The sequence below is a fragment of the Carassius auratus genome, chromosome 29 (assembly GCF_003368295.1).
Source record: "Carassius auratus strain Wakin chromosome 29, ASM336829v1, whole genome shotgun sequence".
Lineage (NCBI taxonomy): Eukaryota > Metazoa > Chordata > Actinopteri > Cypriniformes > Cyprinidae > Carassius > Carassius auratus.
The window spans coordinates 11,551,994-11,574,346 of NC_039271.1; the positions used below are offsets into that span (position 1 = coordinate 11,551,994).

General features: G+C 37.7%; 1 protein-coding gene across 2 annotated transcripts in view; it reads left to right on the forward strand.

Annotated features, from left to right (window-relative positions):
• Positions 1-6,341: 6,341 nt before the first annotated feature.
• LOC113048076 (PHD finger protein 21B-like) overlaps positions 6,342-22,353 on the forward strand; it is a 40,509-nt gene continuing 24,497 nt past the window's right edge. The window contains exon 1 of one of the 2 annotated variants that reach the window (XM_026209580.1): positions 6,342-6,802. In XM_026209580.1, the coding sequence (XP_026065365.1) occupies positions 6,749-6,802 (54 nt within the window). In that variant the 5' untranslated portion in view covers positions 6,342-6,748. Of the gene's footprint in view, positions 6,803-6,863; positions 7,226-22,353 lie in introns of those variants that run through there. The other variant, XM_026209581.1, reaches the window with a different exon arrangement.

Here is a 22,353-nt window from a genome sequence, read left to right on the forward strand (position 1 = left end):
TTTGGAAAAACCAACCAAGAAACATGTCTTTATAATATCACAATATTTTACTCAAACATTGGGTCTTTGTAGATGAAAATAGATGGCTGGATGTATATTATAGGAAGGGGTCCTTCATGAGGAATCCTTATATTTGGTTGGCCTCAAAAAGTTTGGAAACCCCTATTTTTAGCGCAACAGCCCTAAAACAGGCTAAAAATAACCTTCATCCATGATATTGAGCTATCAAAACTTTTTTTTTCAGTCTAAATGGAAGCTTTTTATTTAAAAATTTAGATAAGTATAAGCGAACAAAACAGTGGAGAATGTGTTAAAGGTTTAGGTAAGCATTTTAAAGCATTTCTGCACTGTTCTGAAGATTTGAAAGATCTTGGGAAGAGGCTCTTGGCAGGCCTCTTTTTTCCAGTTTCCATTAACAGAAGGATTAACTAAAATGTTCATAAATCTGATGGGAATAATCTTCCATTAATCTCACCTTTACTATAAACATAAGATTGAGTCCATATCGCAGCTTATTCCAGCCAAGATCCACCCACTTAGACAGAAACTTCTCTAAATATAGCAGAAATGGGGGAGACATCCTGACTTTAAAAAAAACTGAATTTCTTTCGGTCAATAAGTAATAATGCAGACCATTTTTCTGTGTTCCCAACATGATTCTAATAATTTCGGTCACCTTTGACTTGACTTATCTGTGACCTTGACTTGAAGCAGTCATGGGTTCCCCCCTCACTAGTTTCTGAATGACTTTACGAGGGCTCTTTATTATTATTATTATTATTATTATTGTTGTTATTATTATTATTATTATGCTGTCTGCATCTCTAATGGTTAATTTGTTCAGAGGACATATTTAAATGTCAGTCAGGCAGCACAGATCAGTGAGAGTCTAATTATGCAGATTTAGTTAACATGCTGTAATTAGAGGAGTGAATGGACAAATTAAGAGGAAATTTAATTGGTTTCTTTTAATGGAACCATCTCTCTGACATTATCTGCTTGTCTTTGAACATTATTTCGGCACCATTAAGCCACTGCAGTACAATCGGTGTAATCTTTTAAATGAAAGTTGTCACTGGAAACAACGATTACATTAAAATGGCCTGAAGATGTGAAATCTAGAAGTGGTTGTGATGGATTATTAAAACTCAACAGAACTCAGTCTACAACTATGTATATTTACCCCCATTAAATATGAATGTTTACGGACCACCTCAGAGTTTCAGGAGAGCTTAACATAACTCTAAAGGATATTTAGCGTATGTGTCATAGGTTTGAAATGCATAATGGTTGGCACGCCCCTGATATTGATGTATTTGAGTGATTTCATGTTTGTTTTGTATGTTAATTCCACCCGCTGACAGCACATGAGTTCACTGTGTGATAGTCATAGTGCTGGCATCTGAACATGAAGGTTACGGTGTGATCAGATCTGATGCTTACAGTAAGAGCAGAGCTCAAGTGACGTACTCACATCTGTTCCAGGAATCTCCCTTAGTCAAGTCAGAGGGTCTCTCAGGACAAGATAATGTGCTGGCAAATATCTGATGCCATTCATGTCATGACCACTCATATACACTAAATGTAAAGGAAACTTGGAAAGGTGGAATTTATGTTATATATTTTATGTTATATAATGCTACATATATTGGCATTGCTAGTTTTCATACTTAGTGTTTGGCACCGTCTTCTTTTTGTATTTTAGGGGTTCGACCCAATCCTGGATTGTTCTGTTCACATCTTGGAGTTGTTGTCATAGTAACAGCTCCAGAGCTTTGTTTAATGTAAACAGGATTAGATTGTGGATGTATAAGAAGAGTCGATACGGTCTGACCCAGATGCTGCTTGAATCATATGAACAATCTGTTCCTGTAGCTCAATTGGTAGAGCATAGCACTATCGAGCATAAGGTTGGGGCTTCAATTCCCCGGGAACACATGATATGTAAAAATTGATAGCCTGAATTTACTGTAAGTTGCTTTAGATAAAAGCATCTGCTAAATGCATACATTTAAATACTGTAAGAGTGCAAGCTTATACAAAAGCTTTAATTTAGCTATTGTGCAAAACTAATATAGTTATAGTAAAAATATTTAGTTAATACACATGCAATAAATTAAAACTACCCCCCCAAAAAAAATAAAATAAAAATAAATAAATAAAACAAATTAAACAAATAGAAATAGGATAAAATAAAATATAATTTTTAATTATAACTTATTATATTTCAATTATCTACAAAACTAAATTTCAAACTAAAATAACTAATATATATATATATATATATATATATATATATATATATATATATATATATATACATACAATAAAATGACAACAAAACACAACAAAATCACTAAAACATAACTAAATGCTAAAATTAAAATTAAAATATACAAATAAATACTAATTAATAGTTACAATACACGTCAGTTTTGTCACGATCATTAGATGGAGTGCCCATGAACTTCAGTAGAGGGCACTCCAATCAGGACCATTCCACATCAACCACCAGATGTCACTCAAACTCTAGCACCTCTCATCTGTTGCACCACACCCGAACTACATTCCCCATGAGTCACTGCATCACAATCACCTTGCCACACCTGCACATCATTCATCAGCCAATTTCCTTGCCAAACCTGCACCTCATTTACACACACATAAAAGCAGCACACTCACTCCCACTCTCTGCGAAGTCTTGTTTAGCCAGTCTGACATTTCTGAGTGGTTTCCTTGTGTTTTTCCTTCTGTACCTGACCTTTGGATTGTTTATACCGACTCTGATTCTCTGCTGCTTGCCCCCGACATCTGCTTGTTTCTGTTATCGATTCTGATTATCCCTACATACTTAACGCCATTACTGATCATTGCCTGTCTGACAATTCTCATCATTAAAGTTCTGCACATGGATCCGAACGTCTCTGTCTCTTCATTACAGAAGACTTCGCCATACCAGGATCCAGCAGCCCGGTATCCCCTTGTCACTGAGGTATCGGTTCCTGTTTCAATGTCAGCATATCACCAATCCAGTCTAACCACAGATCCAGTTGACTTGCTGTTAAATCTAAAGCAAGGAGATCGATCTATTGAGGACTATGTTCAACAGTTCTGTGAATTGGACGATGAAGTCTTGTTTAAAGTTTATTCCGTTTTGGACTCAATGAACCAGTAAAACCATGGTTACCTAGAGGGGAGTTTAATTGCAGCTTAAGGGACATAATGGAGTTTGCACTCTTGTTATGTGGTTCTCCTTTCACTGTGGGAGAGGCAGAGGACTTTAAAGCCCCAAAACCGCTGCACAATATGGCCGCCAGCCCAGCGCCACTGCACAATATGGCCGTCAGCCCAGCGCCGCTGCACAAGATGGCAGTCTCAGTTGAATTTCCAGAGTCAAGTCAGGTCCCCACTAACACCCAAGAGTCAAGTGAAACAACAGTTAATCTTCTTGATTCTAGTTAGGTCACCATTGATCAGGTCCCTGTTGATTTTCTGGAGTCTAGTAAGGTCACCATTGACCATCCAGAGTCCGGTCAAGTCTCCACTGACCGTCCAGAACAAGGTAAGGTCACCACTGACACCCAAGAGTCAAGTAAAACAATAGTTAAACTTCATGAGTCAAGTCAGGTCCCCGTAGACTTTCCAGAGTCGAGTCAAATTCCAGTTGACTGTCCAGAATCAAGTCAGGTTCTGGTTGACCCTCCAGAGTTGAGTCAGGTGCTCGTGGACCCTCCAGAGTCAGGGCTAGTCACTGTTGACCTTCCAGAGTCCGGAATAGTCACCATGGACTTTCCAGAGACCAGGCTAGTCACCGTTGACCTTTCTGAGTCAAGTCACAGTCACCGGTGATCTTCAAGGACACAGTCAAGTCACCGGTGATCTTCAGGAACCAAGTCAAGTTACAGTCGATCTTCATGAATCCAGTCAAATCACCACGGATCTACCAGAGCCTCGTCACATCTCAGCCGCACTTCCAGAGCTCTCGTCCTATTCTGTCACGTCTATGAGCTCTCATTCGTTCCGGTCATAGCTACGGAGGTCCTCCATGAACTCACTGCCTGCCCTGTCACGGCAACGGAGGCCGCTATTAACTTGTTTATGTTCCCTGTTTCAGTCCCACCTGACCAGACTTGCTTTCCTGTGCCATCAACTCCACTGTGGTGGTCCTCTGCTCCGCCCTGGTGGGCCTCTGTCATGTCTGTTCAACTATGGTGGTCATCTGGTCCGCCCTGGTGGGCTTCTGTCCCCTCTTCTCAGCTGTGGTGGTCGTCGGCTGTTCCGCCTCCGCTCCACCGCCCTCCTAGATTGTTTTGAGCGTCTGGTAGCCGCTCCTTTGGGGGGGGGCTTATGTCACGATCATTAGATGGAGTGCCCATGAACTTCAGTAGAGGGCACTCCAATCAGGATCATTCCACATCAACCACCAGATGTCACTCGAACTCTAGCACCTCTCATCTGTTGCACCACACCCAAACTACATTCCCCATGAGTCACTGCATCACAATCACCCTGCCACACCTGCACATAATTCATCAGCCAATTTCCTTGCCACACCTGCACCTAATTTACACACACATAAAAGCAGCACACTCACTCCCACTCTCTGCGAAGTCTTGTTTAGCCAGTCTGACATTTCTGAGCGTTTTACTTGTGTTTTCCTTCTGTACCTGACCTTTGGATTGTTTATACCGACTCTGATTCTCTGCTGCTTGCCCCCGACATCTGCTTGTTTCTGTTATCGATTCTGATTATCCCTACATACCTGACGCCATTACTGACCATTGCCTGTCTGACCATTCTCATCATTAAAGTTCTGCACATGGATCCGAACGTCTCTGTCTCATTACAAGTTTCTTCTAAATTCTGCTTAGAAATAATAAATATTGGAAAAAATAAATTGATAAACACAAAACCTGCAAGAGTAAAAAAAAAAAAAAGTTATTTTTTTTGGAAATTTTATTTACAAATAACTTACCAGGATAAGTGTTTTGTTTCATGTCAGCAATTCTGTTTACTGCCAAAAAAAGTGGAGAGTTGAAATAAAGTTGTTTTCGAATTTTGTAATGTCCTGCTGTATGGAATGCTTTTAAAAACTCTTTTAGTAATGTGATACATTATTTTATAGTTACTGCATGCAGCTTTCATATCAAACAGGGACCACATGACCATTTGAAATGAACTAGTAGAAGAAAAAAAAAGCTTTTTGACTTCTTTCATATGGACATGCATTACAAATAAAAAGATTTACAGTCAGTTGTAAGTAAATGCACTGGACTGTCCTTTCTACATCACATTAACTTCCACATCACATTCACCCTGTCCTGAAAGCTGATTGGCTCTCATTCATTCGGCTGGTGTCAGTCTGGATGCATATGCTACAGCCGCAACTCCTGATAGGGCAGCAGGGCAGAGCAGCGCATGAACACGCCGTAATGCTCCAATGACATTTTGACTTGTGTTTAGAGGACTGAGAGGGGCGGAGGGCGGATGAGAGAGGGGATGGGGGTTGGTATGGGGGCAGGGTGGAGTAAACCCTTTAACTGGGATAAAAATGATCAGCTGGAGGGGAGAGTACTGTGAATTGCAAAACACATTAGTATGGATGTTCATTTTATAACTTTGCTGTCAGGGGGTAAATCTAATAATGTTAATACACGGTCAGGGTTTTGGTTCATTTATGTTATACGAGTAACTGAACAAAGCTTTTCATAGAAGTAAACACAATAAACTTTATATTCAGTGATAGACATCAGATGTCATGTTGAATAATGTTAGCAAGAAAACAATTTGTCAAAGAGATACATTAGGTAGTGTACCAATAGCAGACCAATAGAAGTAGAAGCAGTGTTAGACTGCCAATAAAGGCAGTATAGGGGCTCATATTTGCATTTTAATAGCTGGAGGGATTTGTGTTCATTTAAGCTTTGTGGGGGTGAGGTCTGTGAGGGGCTGGTGGGGTCCCAAACCTTAACGTCAATCATACAGCTCACACTTAATCAAAATACACACTCTTTGGTCTCCCCATAATTAAAAAAAAAACAGTATTTGATTTACATATCATTTATTGCTAGGCTAATATAAATATTAGTTGGTGAGCTATTCATAAACATTTCAAGGCAGTACCTTGCCAAAACGTCTGGTTTGTGTTATGATGTTGTTTTCAAATTGTAAAACCGTTACAGACTCTATTTACAGCCCATCAGTGTATCTTTACCACCACATTTCGGTGAACATTTGAAACTATCTGCTGTTTTGTAGACGTGAGTGGGAGCGCGCATGACTCCATAACTGAGGGGAGCGCGTTCACGTGACAGAGGAAGGGAGAGTTCTTCTTTTCACTGCTCCATCCGGGAACTTTCCGAATGAGCACTGACAACCAAAGCGCAACTTTTCACCCAGGCAAAGGGAAATCAAGCCGCGCACTCGGACGAAATATAGTTCCACGTTTTCAACTCAGAGTCTTAAAAATAAAGCCGTGCGATTCGGAGAGGTCGGGTAGGCTTTTGCCGTGCGGATTTCGGAGTGGATCTATGTGACCGCTGAAATCTTTAGATCGCCTTTTGAGCACTTTTGTTAATCCTGGCGTAAAGTGGGTGATGAGTCTCGCGGCCAGTAAAGAAGCGAGAACTTGCTGTGCAGCCCGAGTAGTTCTTGCGATTGTTATTGTTGCTTTAAAAATATTTGTATTACGCCACAAATAACGCGAATCGCGTCGAAAGTGGGGGAAAAGTGCTTCTGGAGTCGGAATATGGAGCTACAAGGCCTTCAAGAAGCATTGAAAGTAGAAGTCCAATGTCATCAGGTAAATAAAAATGGCATTTTGTTGAAGCTTTCCCGGGACTTCTTATGTGAACACACGCTGGAAGACAGAATCCGCCGTGTTCGAACGTCTTCATTTGGTTGGAATCCGTAGCCTTTTAGAGTGATACATCGGTAACATTCTTTCGTCTTTATGACGCCATAATCACTTTGAGCGCAGATTGTTCAAACGCTCTTTGATGCACTTAAAAGCGTGCGGTGCGGTTTTTTGCGATTTGCACTAATAATGCGGCGGTTTTGTGTAGCGATCGGGACGAGACTTGAATATTTATGAGGCTCAAACGGACTCGCTGCTCGTCGCTTTGTTCCTCCCTCATATCCGAACTTGAAACACTTTGAACGAAACGTCTTTTCGTTGTTTTACTTCATTTAGAAACTAGTTGCACAGATGAAGCAGGACCCACAGGTAATTCGTTTTATTTGAAGCGTTGAAGAATGAGGCATTTACAGTGGGTGAGAAACTTTGTCGGCATCAGTAGTTCTTACGGTCGTTCGCTATGCTTTGTCCTTTACGTGACTTTGCCAAATAACACACATGGCTTAGTCAAGTTTTCAAAATATCTTGCTTGTTTATATATATATTTAATATGTCTCATATATATATATATATATATATATATATAGATATATGTATATCATATATCTATGTATATCATATATCTATATATATATATATATATATATATATATATATATATATATATATATGAGATAGCTACAAGTACAATGAAGGCAAAATAGAATAACATCTAAGTGAAAAAAAGTAAGAAAAGTAATGTTTCCAAAATTGCAACTATTAGTATTAATGATTATATTTTGCGTCACGCGTGCATTAGAAACATATTTGCCCACCGCCCCCACAAAATGAATGAAAACCACTAGAAATAATCTCAACTGCTTTATTTACACACGAAAATTGGATTGGTACTATCGTTTAACGGGTAGGTCGACACATAGGGAGTTTGTGAAGGAAAGTTACTCACTCACTCAGACAAGTTGCATTAAAACGTGTTCTTAACCTAAACGTACTTATTCGATACTTAGTCTTTCCAGATGGAATTTTTTTTTTTGGTCACGTGACGACGTGGTCGAATTTGATTCGATCTCTGCAGTTCACTTTCACTTTTTTTAATAACCGCGACTCATAAGGAAGGTCATTTAATGGCGTCGCGATAGCTATTATTAACATGTTTATGGGTAATTCGTCTGTTTGGCCTTGGTTTGATGCGTTTGTTCGAGAAACTCTCAATCATTCACTGAATTCGTCTGTCAGGATGAACCCCACACAGAACGACAGGATTTTGGGCGCGTTCCATGGCCGTTCAGCTCAGAAGGCAACATTCAGCACCTCGGACAGCGGCGCACGCCTGCTTCTGACACGTCCAGTGCTGCGGCTGTGTGTGTTAAATGTTTGTAGTGAGGCTTTTTGGTGTACCTCAGTTTGATAGTGGAAGCTTCCATTTTGTGCTGAAGGGGTGTTGGTTTCTTCCTAACATGGAGCAAAAGTCTGCAGAGTTTCTGGCTGGGGGGAGGGCTCATTCATGGCCATACCAAAGAGGGGGAAGGGAGCAGAAAACACTAGTCAGCATCACACAAGACACTACACGCAGGCCTCTGTTGGCCTTATAATACATTCATTATGAGATTCCTGTAATTAAGAGCGGCTATCACAGTTAGAATGCTCAATGATACTCTTAAGAGTAAAATAATGCATTAAGTATATTATATGAAATGCATTTAAATACATCAATACATTAAAATACACTATATATCTGTTGTTTTACCTAATGTTGGTATGATTTGTTAATTGTATTGTAAACTGTAGATTGTGTAATCATATCAAATGATTTACAGTATCACAAGGCATGATGATGCATTTATAATGAATTAATAATATAATACATTCAGAGATCTAAAGCCAAAAGGTTTAAAGGGTATTATACACAGCTAAATGTTAAACATTGGCTTTAACAAACCATATAAAAGCTGGATCCTTGCAGTTTAGTTTCTACATTTTAATTTCACATATTTGTCCTGCTAATTTTAAGAAGTGAATTATGTGTTATAAATGTGTGGAAGGTACCGTATGCAGTGGTTTAATAGATGACCCAGAGTGTTGCAAACTTAACCACAACATTTATATGTGAATTCAGAGTGAACGTTGCAGTTATGTTGTCAGAATTAAATCTGATGAACTCTATTTGTGAAAATCTAGTCTAACTAGAATTCTGTTGAGCTTTAACTGAACATTGCACTGGACATTTTTTGCACGTCTGGGCCTGTACTGACCCATCCTCTTTATATTTCACTCGAACTTTCATTTGAAGGAGGCTTGAAATGCAGATGAACAGGGGAAGCAAACCCTCCAGCATTTATTAGCTGAGAACATCATAATTGTGTGAAGCCTTTGTAAGTATCTAGTGTTCCCCGCAGGGCAAACGTCTTTCATCCACATATAAATATCTATCTTAGCTTGTGAGTTTTTAATACATATTGCGTGAGAGGGTTTTGTGTTGTTGTCTTCTTGCTGGTTGTTGCATCACTGATCCAGAAACGCTCATAAACTTGGTGTGAGTCTTGAGCCTTGATCTACTCGCTTCTACTCAATTTTTTGGTCTCTCTCAGGGCTTACAAATCCTTCTTTAAAATGATCCCTGTGTGTGTTCATGTGTGTCCCTCGTGCACTGTGTAAAATGAATTGTATTGTTTTTGTCTTTTGGAAGGAAATAATAGTTCCTTCCTGCGAAGACGTTAGCTTGCGGGAAAGGTCTGTTTATTCAAATTCTGCTACATGTGATAAATGAATAGTTCAACCAAAATCTCATTTCATAGAGAGTGAAGAAAGTGCAAGTTGCATAAGTTATGTGCATTAGCACAAATGCAAGTGACTTGTATCTCATTGCCCGAAAGCAGTTGAGCGTTCTGTCCAGAGTGATTTGTGTAACCCTGTCCCACAGACTGACATGCTATGTAAAAACATCTGACTGGAATTGTAAAAAAAAATATTATAAACATATTATATACACTTGGAAGTAAACAAGTGAAGCCCTGAAGGCCTAGACTCAAGCTCAGTGTGTGAGGCTATAAGACCTGAAGGAAACATCCAAAAGCACACGATGGATGACCAGCAGGAGCTCCATTTGAATGGATTTAATTGGTTTGTACCGGTTTTGATCTGTGCTGGTGTCTCATAGCAACACTGTCTGTGGTAAATCATTCATGCGGTTATTTCTGTTGATGTATTTCACTCTATTCTTGTCAGATGCTTCTGCAGCCATTCATTCACAATCTCATACAACATTAAGTCACATAAGTGATCTGTGCCATGCTTTTAAAACAGTTGTGATGCATTAGAGGTTTAAAGACCGACGTGATTACGTTTGTCATCAACATTGTCTTAATATTCTTCTCGAGATATCAGTGTTTTTCAAAGACATAGGACATATCTCCAGATTCTATAAATCGAGTTTAACTGTATGTCTTTAAATTGGTGCCTCAGTAAAGACACAACATGTGAAACAGCACACATGGTGCTGACTCCATGGTGAACAAAACAACGCTATTCTTTGCATATTTAACCTTTTTCTTTTTCTATTTAAATGTCATTCCGAAAAAGTATGTGTTTATATTCTTACAAAACTACATGACCTGTGAACAGTCAGTATGTAATTATACTGTATGTCCTGTAAAATGTAAATGTTTTTCATTTTTCACTCGTCTGAGGAACAGAAAAAGAAATACTTAGTAAAACACTCAAGCAGCTCTTTTCCAGAACTTGTGCACTATGTTCCAATGGATCAAAATAGTCATACTGAAGATCTTTTGTTGGGAGGAATAGACCAAAGTAGTCATCTAATGATGTTTTTTTTTTTTTTTTCATAGTAGCTCTCGAATTTCATTAAGGACATAAAAAGCCATTTTTTGGACTGTAGACAAAAGCAGCAGAGGGGAATTCTGTCAGTGAATAAGGACTTTATTTTAGTCTGATCCTCACACAGAGCTATTACACAGCTTTACAGAAATTGAAATGTTGTGTCATATGGACCATTTCTGTGATGCTCTTATGGTGCATTATTTTTGTTGTCTTTTTTTAGAGCTTGACAGACGTGGTCACTATAAGAACTGTAGTACATTTCTCCAGAGTGCACAAGGTTCATTCTGTCAGTGAAAGGCGTCTGAGCTTAATGTCTGATTTAACACTCTGGCTTTCTCTTCTGTGAAACTGTAATGAGCTAATAAGGTAAAGAGATTAGATCACGTTAGATGACCAATAGGATTACTGGATCTGAAGCTGGCGCTTTCAAAGATGAGCGTACGGCTCTGTTCCAAAACCTGCTTTTGGTGCTTCATAAGATTTGGCTTGTTTCGGCCCATTTTAAAGCAGCATTGTGATGGGAAAAAACTAAGTATTCTGGCCCCACAATCATTTTATACAATAATTGCCTCTAAAAGTCTGAATTGGTCTCTAATAAATGATAATGCTGTTTTAAAAGGCAGCTGCCGGTTCATATTATACAGCAAGACAGTTAGTAGGTTTTGGAAAAGAACCAAGTCTGTCAGATTTACTCCACAATTTTTCTTTGTTTATGTTTTTTCTTTGATGCAGTACTCCTGAGGAGTTTGAAATATTCTTTTGAGATAACCCTGCATACTATTTTGGAAAGCTGAAAGTGATCAGCGTGGATGCTGGACACAGATCGATGTCAGTACGGTTGCTCATGTGCTTTGAAGTTTCCCTTTTAGTGCACTACACTACTGTTCAGTTGGGGTTGTGTCTTGTCAGATGTGCCACCCTCTTCTGCCTTCTAATCTGCATGCTCTTCTAGGCCGTCAGACTCAGTAGTGGATGCATTATTGAGGTGCCCTTAAAATACATAAAGACTGTTCAATGATTGATGAGATGAGGTTGTGTCTTTATGCTCACGTGATGCTGCCTGTAGTGTTATTGGGGCTGCAGGGCAGTGTTTAGTAGGTCACCAACAGCTGAAAGTGTCTCCACATGCGTACAGGTGTTTACTACTCTCTTAAAAATAAAACAGCTGCTTCTGCTGCTTCATTGATCTTAATGAAATAAAACTGAACACGTACATGCAGTGCTGAAAATACCCTCTCCAGTCCAAAAAAAGATCCTTTATGGAAAGCTGCACTGCAGGGGGTCCGCCAGTTAATTTGTGATCACAATTTCTTATGTGTGTGTGTGTGTGTGAAATAGATGCATGTATGTTTGTGTACTTATATATACATAATAAATATACACAGTACTCACAAATATATTTTGTAAACAAAAACATTTTCGATGTGAATAATCGCGATTAATCGTTTGACAGCAGTAATAAAAATGTCATTCCATTTAACTGTAAATACTCTTCAGTGTCTCACTCTACATTGCTATTCTTATGTTGGAGACGTTGCTTACACGTTACAACCGCACTTTGTTAGAAAACCCTCACTGATTTCAGATACTCAGGGATTTGATTGTTAGTTGTCCATCTCACAGTAAAATGAAAACATTCAGTTTTAGTAAACTAGAAGCTAAAGTTCAAGTAAGTGTTCATTTGTCCATCTGACAGTACAGTTATGGAACAAAACTGCGTGTATTACTCATGGTTATGACTAAACCTATTGTATTTTATTTTGTTAGATGTCTTTTCGATAATGACACATTGAAATTATTATTTTTTACCAAAACACCTAAACCGACATAAAGCAAAAATTGAGATGCATAGAAATCTGTTTTTTCAACAGATTTATCGGAACATACATTATATGATGAAAACGAAAAGTTAAGTAAAAATATAATTGAATATATGATGTAGCGCAGGAGTTTTTAAACTTTTTGGAGCCAGGATTTTCTCCCCTTCAAGCCTATACAAATCCATGGTGGGCTTACTATAGGCTACCTTTTTTTTTGGCATGAATTGTTAGTTGCAGTCTAACGTTTGGTTGCTAAACTATTCATTGTTTATTATTATTATTATTATTATTTATTGTGTAAAAAAGGATTTGTACTTAAGTCATGTCCCAATATCCACTTAAAACAGCATCCTTCACATATACAAAAAAAGTGTTCGGAGTAACACCACAGGGGGACGATGCACACACAGATCTCTGTTTTTATGACGAAGATAATATATCCAGCAAAATACTCCTCTATTTTTTTTTTTACATGTAGCGTAACATGACATCTTTGTTTTATTTTACTCCACTTTTATGCTTTTTCTTTTAACAGTCCTTGTGATGTTCTTTCATGTTTGTTTTGTGCTATAATTAACAGTAAAGATATGATTGGGATTTTGTGCAGTCCACGCTGCTGCATGAACTGAGACAGCCATAGCAATCTGTAACAACAAATCAATAAGCTTCAAAACAACATTTCTTTTTTTCTTTTTTCTTTTTTTATAAAACTGACTGAGACTTTGTTCCATATCAAAAGTAACTAATAAAAGCAAAAGGCTTATTGTGATTATTAGATGGTAGGCACACTACAGATAATGTTTATTAAAGTTGTGCTTTGTCAACTAAAAACACCCATATGATCATGGTATAGATGATGCATCTATTAGGCATCTATTAGCAAAAGTGGTTTTCACCCTATTGTCAGATACATGACGTAATAGTGCTCGGGCCCTGAATGTTTTTTGCAGTGCACTGGGGGGGTGGGGTAATCGTGCTCGGGCAGTTGTGAGTACACCTTAAGATCTTGGTTAATCAAAATGAAGATCAATAAAAAAAAAATAGGAAAGCATTATTGTTATTTGCAATATTGTCAATATTGGCGTTAAAGGGTTAGTTCACCTGAGAATGAAAATTCGTTCATCCCTATAAATTGTCTTTTTTTTACGATTTAGTTTTAATCCAAATGTGTGTGCTAAGTGAGTGAACATCAAAGATCACACAACAGAAGTGTGCAAGCATGCTCTCTCTCCACCGTTAAGCACTGTAACTTGTGCATTGTTTTACTTGTTTGAACTGTATGTTCACTAGACAAGCTCGCGCATCTCCGCCGCTGCGTGCTCAATCCACTCAGTGTGCTTTATCAGCTCGCGTACATCAGCTATAGAGGAGTCAATACTGAATGTTTAAAGGGGGGGTGAAATGCTCATTTTCACTCAATATCCTGTTAATCTTGAGTACCTATAGAGTAGTACTGCATTCTTCATAACTCCAAAAAGTCTTTAGTTTTATTATATTCATAAGAGAAATATAGTCTGTGCCGATTTTTTTCAGAAAAAACACAACCGTCTGGAGGCGTGACGTGTGGGCGGAGCTAAAGAATCACGAGCGCCAGTAGGCTTTTGCGTTATGAGCGCTAGAAACTGTGACATTACCGTGAGGGAAAACCCATCATCCAAAACAAACCATGGCTAACAGTCAGATTCAGCCGTTTATTTATGATCCAGAATCAGATCCCGAGGCTGAAACTGAACGAGAGCAGCATCAGCAATGACTACAACAGCGTCTCTATGTGGTATGAATTGAAACTGTATATATTTGCTTATGTAACCCCTCTCTCCCGGGTCCATTCTGACGCTCCTCGCACTCGCTCCGAGCGGGGCTCGAACCCGGTTCTCCTCTAACAAGGAGGCTAAATGGCTACAGCCACTAGCGTCTGTTGCTAGTGCGTCTCTTGAGATCGGGGAGGTTTACCTGCACAGCACTACTCGCTGGCCTCCGTTACACTTAGCGGTTTTGGAAAATGACTAAGTTCCACTTTATGTGGTCTTTTTTTTTTCTTTAAAGGTGTACAAGAGGTTTACTTGATGTGCTTACACGCTGATAGCTAAGTTAACAACACAGAGATATTTGAAGCAGTTTTACTCACCACCTGCGGGTCCAACACACGATCGTGACCCTTTTTCGTTGGGACTGCATTATCCTTAAGAAATAAACGATGTGTAAATCCGGCGTCAAACTGTGCCTTGTTTGTAAAACAAGCATCTTCGAAATGCAGGGAACAAACACAAACACTTGCACAACTCCGTTGATGCTCTGTAAAAATAAACTCCATCCACTGGTCCCTTAATGCTGTTTTTCTTTGGTAATCTGTGCAGGGTTGTCTTGCCCTGGCAACCAAAAACACACTCCTTTTGTGACATTTCATGACGCTCTCGCTCTGATCAGTAAACGTCTGTTGTGCTCTCAGTGTTCTGCTATACAGGAGCGTGCGCTCTTCCGGCAGACGTGCCCTAGCACCCATATAAGGAAATTCCGCTCCATCTAACGTCACACAGAGCCATACTCGAAAAAAACTTTCAGAAACTTGTGACAAACCAGAAGAGGTTTTTTTGGAACAGAAATACTCCTTCAAACGTACAACTTAATTTTTGAAACTTTGCCCATGTTTAGCATGGGAATCCAACTCTTTAACAGTGTAAAAAACTCAGTATGCATGAAGTAGCATTTCACCCCCCCCCCCCCTTTAAAATAATTTTCATTGCATAGATATCCTACACAGACAACTTTAATCTCTAATAACTCCACTCTGCTGTCCGGTGTTTCTTTGTCTGAATATGGCACTTATCATATGTTGTTTGGTATCGGCGTTTGGTATCAGGGCATTTTAACGAGTACGACTACGAGTACATGAGCTCAGTAACGGCTCGATACCGATACTGGTGCATCCCTAATATTAAATATAGTCTTTGCTTTTTCTAGCTTTTCAATGGGGGTGTTTGTTGTCAACAGTTCAGAAGACATGAAATAAAGTAATAAAACGACGAGCGCGGAGAGAGAACAAAAGAAAATGCTGGTCACGAATTAGAAGCACAAAACGAGGATTTGTAAAGAAAAACGTCTGAGGATCTCAAATAAAGCCTAGAGGAGACTGGTTTTTCTTTTGCTGAAGTAAGGAGACTTTGTATCCTTTACTCCTACATTACCCAGAGGCATGCGCATATGTCTTGTGTTTATTATATTTAAAATCTGGATATTTATCTTAAAAAAACGCATGGATTCGCAACAGGGGGACTTTATTCACCCTCCGGGGCCTCGTGAGGGACGTTTTATTACAGATGCATTTCGCATCTTCTGAACTGTTGACAACAAATGCCTGCTTACCCCATTGAAAGGCTTGGAAGACCAAGGAGATTTTTTAATATAATTCTGATTGGATTATTCCGAATTAAGAAAGTCACATACACCTAGAATGCTTCGTGGGTGAGTTGAAGATGAATGAATTTTCATTCTCGGGTGAACCTACACTTTAATAGTGGCCAAATATTTAGCTTGATGAAATTTCGGTGCATCACCAATTTTTGAGCTTTCTGTAGTCATGTGGACCTGCTTTTGACCTTGAAGCATGGTGAAGTGCCCAGAGCCCATGTGTGCTTCTTGTGGAACATATGGCCCATTTGGTGCTGTTGATCTGGCCTTGTGTTTGTCAATTCAATGAAAACAGAGGGTGTCCCAGTAGTAATGTTTTGATTCAGAGGGATATTCAACTAGGCTGTGGTCCCAAGACCTGTAGACCGGCATCAAACCACAGTGATCATGGTGAACATCAAAACATCTGTATCCAAGTGGAGGAGCAGTGGCTTTGAAGAACGTTTTGAGCGTTGACATTTATATACTGTGCAGAAACTTTCTTGTCAAGGGTATTTGAGTATTATAGGATAGAAGCACAACCTTTATGATGGCACAGTTATGCTTACCCTTGGTATTCAAATGCTTAGCATGTTTTTCTAGAGTAAACTGTTATAGAAAAGCTCTATTGATTGTAAAAGAACAATATTGAAGGTTCATTTCTGGAGAAAACATGCAGCATTTGAGTTTTTTACCAAACGGAATCAAAGTGTTGAGAGAAATGCTTTTATTCCAGCCAAGTAAAGGCTCGACTGCTGGTTCATATTTCACATTCTGTCACTAACATTCCTGGGAAGTCAAATTAATTCTAATTCTAACTAATGCTGCTTTACTGAACCCTCATGACTCCATTTACGCAGTTATTCATGTGCAGAATCTGCAAGATGTTTATCAAGTAAGAAAAAGAGAGGGATAATACATTTATTTAAATTAAAAAATATATAATTTTTTCTTATTATTTAGCAGTATTTTGTAAATGATGTAAATGCTGTAAATATATCTCTCTTAGTTAAATAAAATGCTAAAATGCTTACATATTCAGCAACTTTATATATGGACTGCATGTATGAATTGAATACATCTTTAATAACTGATGGAACAGAAGTTGATCATGTTTAGTGTCTTGCTTTATCTACCAGAATTCCAAGCTTGCCGTCATATTCAGTGCGTTTGATTATTTAACTTATTATGTTAAAATTATGACATGATTCAGTTGCGAAAATCATGACCTTAAAGGTGGGACAGGCCAAAATCATTACTTTACGGGGATGGAAACTACTTTTCATGTTATCAGATCTAATTATTCTGGCAAAAAAAGGGATTTGGCCTTCAAATGGTTTATACAAAGTCACGGGAAACAAGGGAACTGTGTTCATAGACAGTTATAAATGTCACTTTAGATAAAGGCTTCTTGTTTACTTAAATGGTTTACCCAGTGTTATCTTGGCATTTCTAGCACATGGTGCTTCAGGGTTCATGCCATTCTTCTCCTGGTGTTGCTGGCGTCCAACAGCCGGAAGGTGGCATGCTTCATATTCAGCATGCACAGATAAAGCAGCAGAGCTATTAATAGCTCGAGGACAGTTGAAACATACGCCCTCTGGGAAAGAGTCGCAAGAGCGCTCGAGTGACTCACTGTAAATAAAGAGAGCCTCACAAGCTCTCAAAGACACTTCACATTTCCTGTCCGCAGAGCTAACTTACTTTATCATTTAAAACACCACATGCCCTTGCTCATGCCAGTTAGAATGTGACTGAAGACCTTTAGCTGAGCGTAACATCTTCATTAGACGCAGAAATGTATTCATATCCCAGTATGATGGTGGACAAACTGAAACGGATGGTCAGAGTTGAAGTTCAAAACCTGGAATGTGATGCAAGGCCAAAAATAAACCACTTTATAACAGTGCGGCTGAAAGGTGATGGGATCGTTTCCATTGATCAGCGTTCGGTGGGTGTCAGTGTCTCATGTGGACGGTTATTGGACTTCCTCTCACATCCTTGGAGAATTCCCAGGAAGCTTTGGAATCTGGTAGGATTCTTTAAACCGTGGTAATCTGACCATGTTAACTTCGGTAATCAATAGTGAGATCAGCTCGACCCATCAGATGCGTTTTCCTTCTGAGCGGTCAGGTGACGCCAGAGAAAAGTGGCTAGAGTTAAACTGCTTTAAAGTAGTCCTGGTGTAGCGTGTATCTTGTAAAGCTTCAGCTTCACGGCCTGTCTTTGTAGGGTGGCAGTAAAACAGCTGAGAACAGAAATAACTGAGGAAAGAGAGGATGTGCTTGTGCTGTCACTCAAAGACAGGGGAGGAAAACAAAGAGTCACCCATTGTAATGAATGAGACTTTGATTTGTTTTTTTGCCTGACGAGGTCACAAAAAAATCACTTTGTATGAACATGGCCAAAAAGACAGACACAGAAAAGAACTCCTGAACAGTCGTCTATGTTCTTCTTTGTGAGATGAACATCATGTTCTTGAGCTGGCGGCAGTGATTTTAATAGTGGCAATACACCCGAAGAACTTAAAGGTATGTCATAATTAAAAAGATATATGAGATTCAATACAATTTAAGCTCAATTGACAGCATTTGTGGCATAATGTCGATTAATGAACAAAAAATTAAGACTCATCCCTTGTTTTCATAAAAAATTTGGTTAAGTTGTGGAACCAACAGTGTAACAAAGAGGGGATGTTGTCATGATTTTGGCATTTACTGTGTAAAGTCATATACAATTTAACAACTTCATAACCCCCTAAAACATCTGTAAAAATAGCAAGAATAGCTTTATGGTTTAAAATTATAATTTATAATTAACCTTATAATTCTTTTCTTATAATAGTGATCCTTATATTAATTAACTTCCATAGTAAATGGCTTTAAAAAGGCAAAAAAACAAAGCAAAACAAAAAACACCATAATAGCAGTATGTGTAACGCTACTATATTCACTATAGCACTTTATCCCAAGTATACTCAAGTCATATAATTGCTTTGTTTGAGAAACAGGCCAAATTTAAGTTGCTATTCATTGAAAATATTTAGTAGCACTTCATTTTTATGTGTCTGTTGTATTTCCTTTAATAATAACTATGTGACAAATGTCGAGAGCGCATTATTGTAGTGCGAAAGCACATTAATACAATGCGCGAGCGCCAATCTCTCCGCTTGCGTGTGGATTTGCGGATTTTCCAGATCTTTCTCATTATGATATTTTACGTTAATACTGGAATGTGCGTAAACTACAATTCCTATTTTACCTAATAAATACACTAATAGTTAACTTCGAATAGGCTACATTGCGAATATGAACACATTTGTATTTGTGCCTAATGAGAGAGGTAAGACCAACTTTACGTTTCGTTTTAAATGACTTTGTTTTGGCTTGTTTTTTTGCTAAGCCCATATTACTATATAATGCAATTATATTTATTGCAGTATATAATAATCCATTAATCCATTAGAATGATATATTTTTCATTATTGATCTGTTCTGATACGGTTAAATTTAAAGGATTTGTTGCAAAGTACGGTGAACTAAAGTATCATATAGTGTTAAAAATTTCTAAAATGTATAATTATTAGGCCTAATGTGACTTATACAACTTATCTTTTTTTATTTTGCTCAAAAAAAAAAAAAAAATATATATATATATATATATTTCATGTTTCATTCATATATTTCATACACATGCCATAGATGTTATCATGGGCTTTAAATGACATTGTTACTTATTAGTACTGATGCCATTTTAGTATGTTGTATGTTTTTGATACTTTAAGGGCAGAGACATATTCCCTTTTTTAGTGTATAAAAGACAATCACAGACACATTAAGCACAGACACATTAGGATTACAGAGAATAATCCATCTTGAGACATAGAAAGCTTTGTCGGCTTTGCTAATGTGTGTCCTATGGTTGTGCTTTTTACCTGTCACATCCTGATCTGGGATCCATTAACATTATTTAACACCATAACCTGAAAGCAAAACAAATGAATAAAAGCTGAAAGAGTTATTAGAAAGACTAAAGAACATGACAGTGTTTTTAACATCTCTTGAATCAGTTATGAGTTGATCATAACAGATCTGTAGCCTCATCATGTGGATTATTCACAAACACAGAAAGACAAAAACAAAAGAGGATCAATAATTGTTGTTTTTTTTACATGTTTTATTAAAAATAACAAATAAAACACTTAGCAACACTATTTATATATTGCAGTTTAGACACCTTTAGGGAAAACAAGAGCAAAATCATTCATGAATTAGAAAATAAATGGCAGAACATGTTTTGATTGTATTGATAACTTACACGGTATTGATTTTTAATACAGTTCAAGTTAAGGGCAATATGCAATACCTCTCTGAGACAGCATGAAATCCTGAGTTCAGTTCTCTTTCACGTCCTGTTGTGTTTGAATCGTTAAATACAAACACAGTTATGTCAAAATGCCCAACGTGTGGAGTAATTAAACACAGTCGTTTATGTCATAAGTAAATAGAAACAGTTGAGTGAAAACCAGATGTGTATCAATATATTGGATCTGTGTATTCAGCATAACAAACCTGCTGCTGTCTGTATAATTCATGCTAATCAAACCATAAAGACATCTTTAAAACTGTTCACCTGTTTGCCAGGTAATGAATAAGCTTGTGTTGTAGTAAAATAATATGCCTGTCCTGACGCGTCAATAGAAATTGAGTATAGGAAAGTCACCTTCATTTCTATAGTGCTTTATACATATTAAGTGAAATTAGCTTCACCGATATAAACAGGAAATTGCAGAATCAACTAGAATTAAAAGTTAGTGAACTAACTTTGATGTTGGCTTGGCCATCTTGGCCATGGGGCAAAAGAGCCACAGTACTTGTATGCCCAACATTCTTGAGTTGCCCCACTGCAAAAAATAAAAAATAATAATACCATAAAAAATACACCTGCAACAGTCTTTTTTCCATGGTCCCTTGCTGTTTTCTTTTTTAATAAAAAGCCTAGGCTATGATAACAGCTACGACAGGGTTGTCTAGCTGAATGCGAAATAAGTCATGCAAAAACCATAATCAATTTTAATAGTACTGACAACATATTTTAAGTTATCACACTACTGAAAAATTAAAGAAGGGACACTATATATAGTATACTTCGGTGAGTCAAGAGCTAAACAAAAAGTCCTGTTTCATTACAAAATACTGTAACTTTTATAAACGTTATACTATCACCACAAAATTTTAATTAATATTTATTAAAAAATAAATATTTCATTAAACTGAAACTTAAATATATTATTTCTATAGGCTATACAAAACAGTTACGAAAAAAGACTAAATAATAAGGCTGAATAAGCTGATCTATAGCATGTTAAATGGTGGTTGCCTGTCTATGAATGGTACACCCCAACCACTAAGCTCACAGAAGTGGTTTGACCCAAGTCCTCAGCAGCCAATGACATTGACCTCTTCATACTGATTTTTAAGGTGTACTTCAGTGTATTTCACGTGAAATACATGTTAAATACCTGCTGATTTTTCACTTGTAAACAACACTATTTAACACTTTAAATAATATTGGATATAACATTGGAGTAATATAGTATTTTAAGTAGCTCTCAAAATTTTTTATAAATGACTTTACCATGTTGTGCAGCGCCGATAAATAAATAATATTAAATACGTGTTGTCTACGCATGAAATACACGTATTTAACGTGTTGTTGACGCGTTAAAATTCACGTGTATTTGATCCTCTTGGCCTTCCATACACATTAGATATAATGAAAGGAGACGTGAAAAAAGGACATCGCTTTGTTTTGATATGGATTACTTTATCACAGAATATTTGTTCGGGAGCACTTGTTTAGTTTAAAAGTAGACATGTCAAGCTTTCTATAGATATATCTCTCATGTCTCTTCGTTGAGTATTCATGGAGTTACAGTTTATTTTAATGACGTGTTTGTAAATGAAGATCAGCGCAGACCAAGTCTGCAGACAGCACACCTTGTTTGTTATCTTTATTTTATAAGTGCCCAAAGTTTTGTTGTTATTATGTTTGTATCCAAAAAAAGTAGACCCTTCACAGAGACACGTTAAAATTCACGTGTATTTGACCCTCTTGGCCTTCCACACATTAGACGTGAAAAAAGGACATTGCGTTGTTTTGATATGGATTACTTTATCACAGAATATTTGTTCGGCAGCACTTGTTTGGTTTAAAAGTAGACATGTCAAGCTTTCTATAGATATATCTCTGTCTCTTCGTTGAGTATTCATGGAGTTACAGTTACTTTTTTCCCCTCGATGTCAAATGATATTTCGTTTTGCACGGCTCAACAAACACCTGGATTTTGCTCTTGTTTTGTTCTAATGAGTGGATTGTGTGCATTAATATCTTAAGAAGCTCTTAAAAATATATATAAATGACTTTATCATGTTGTGACGATGGATAGCAATT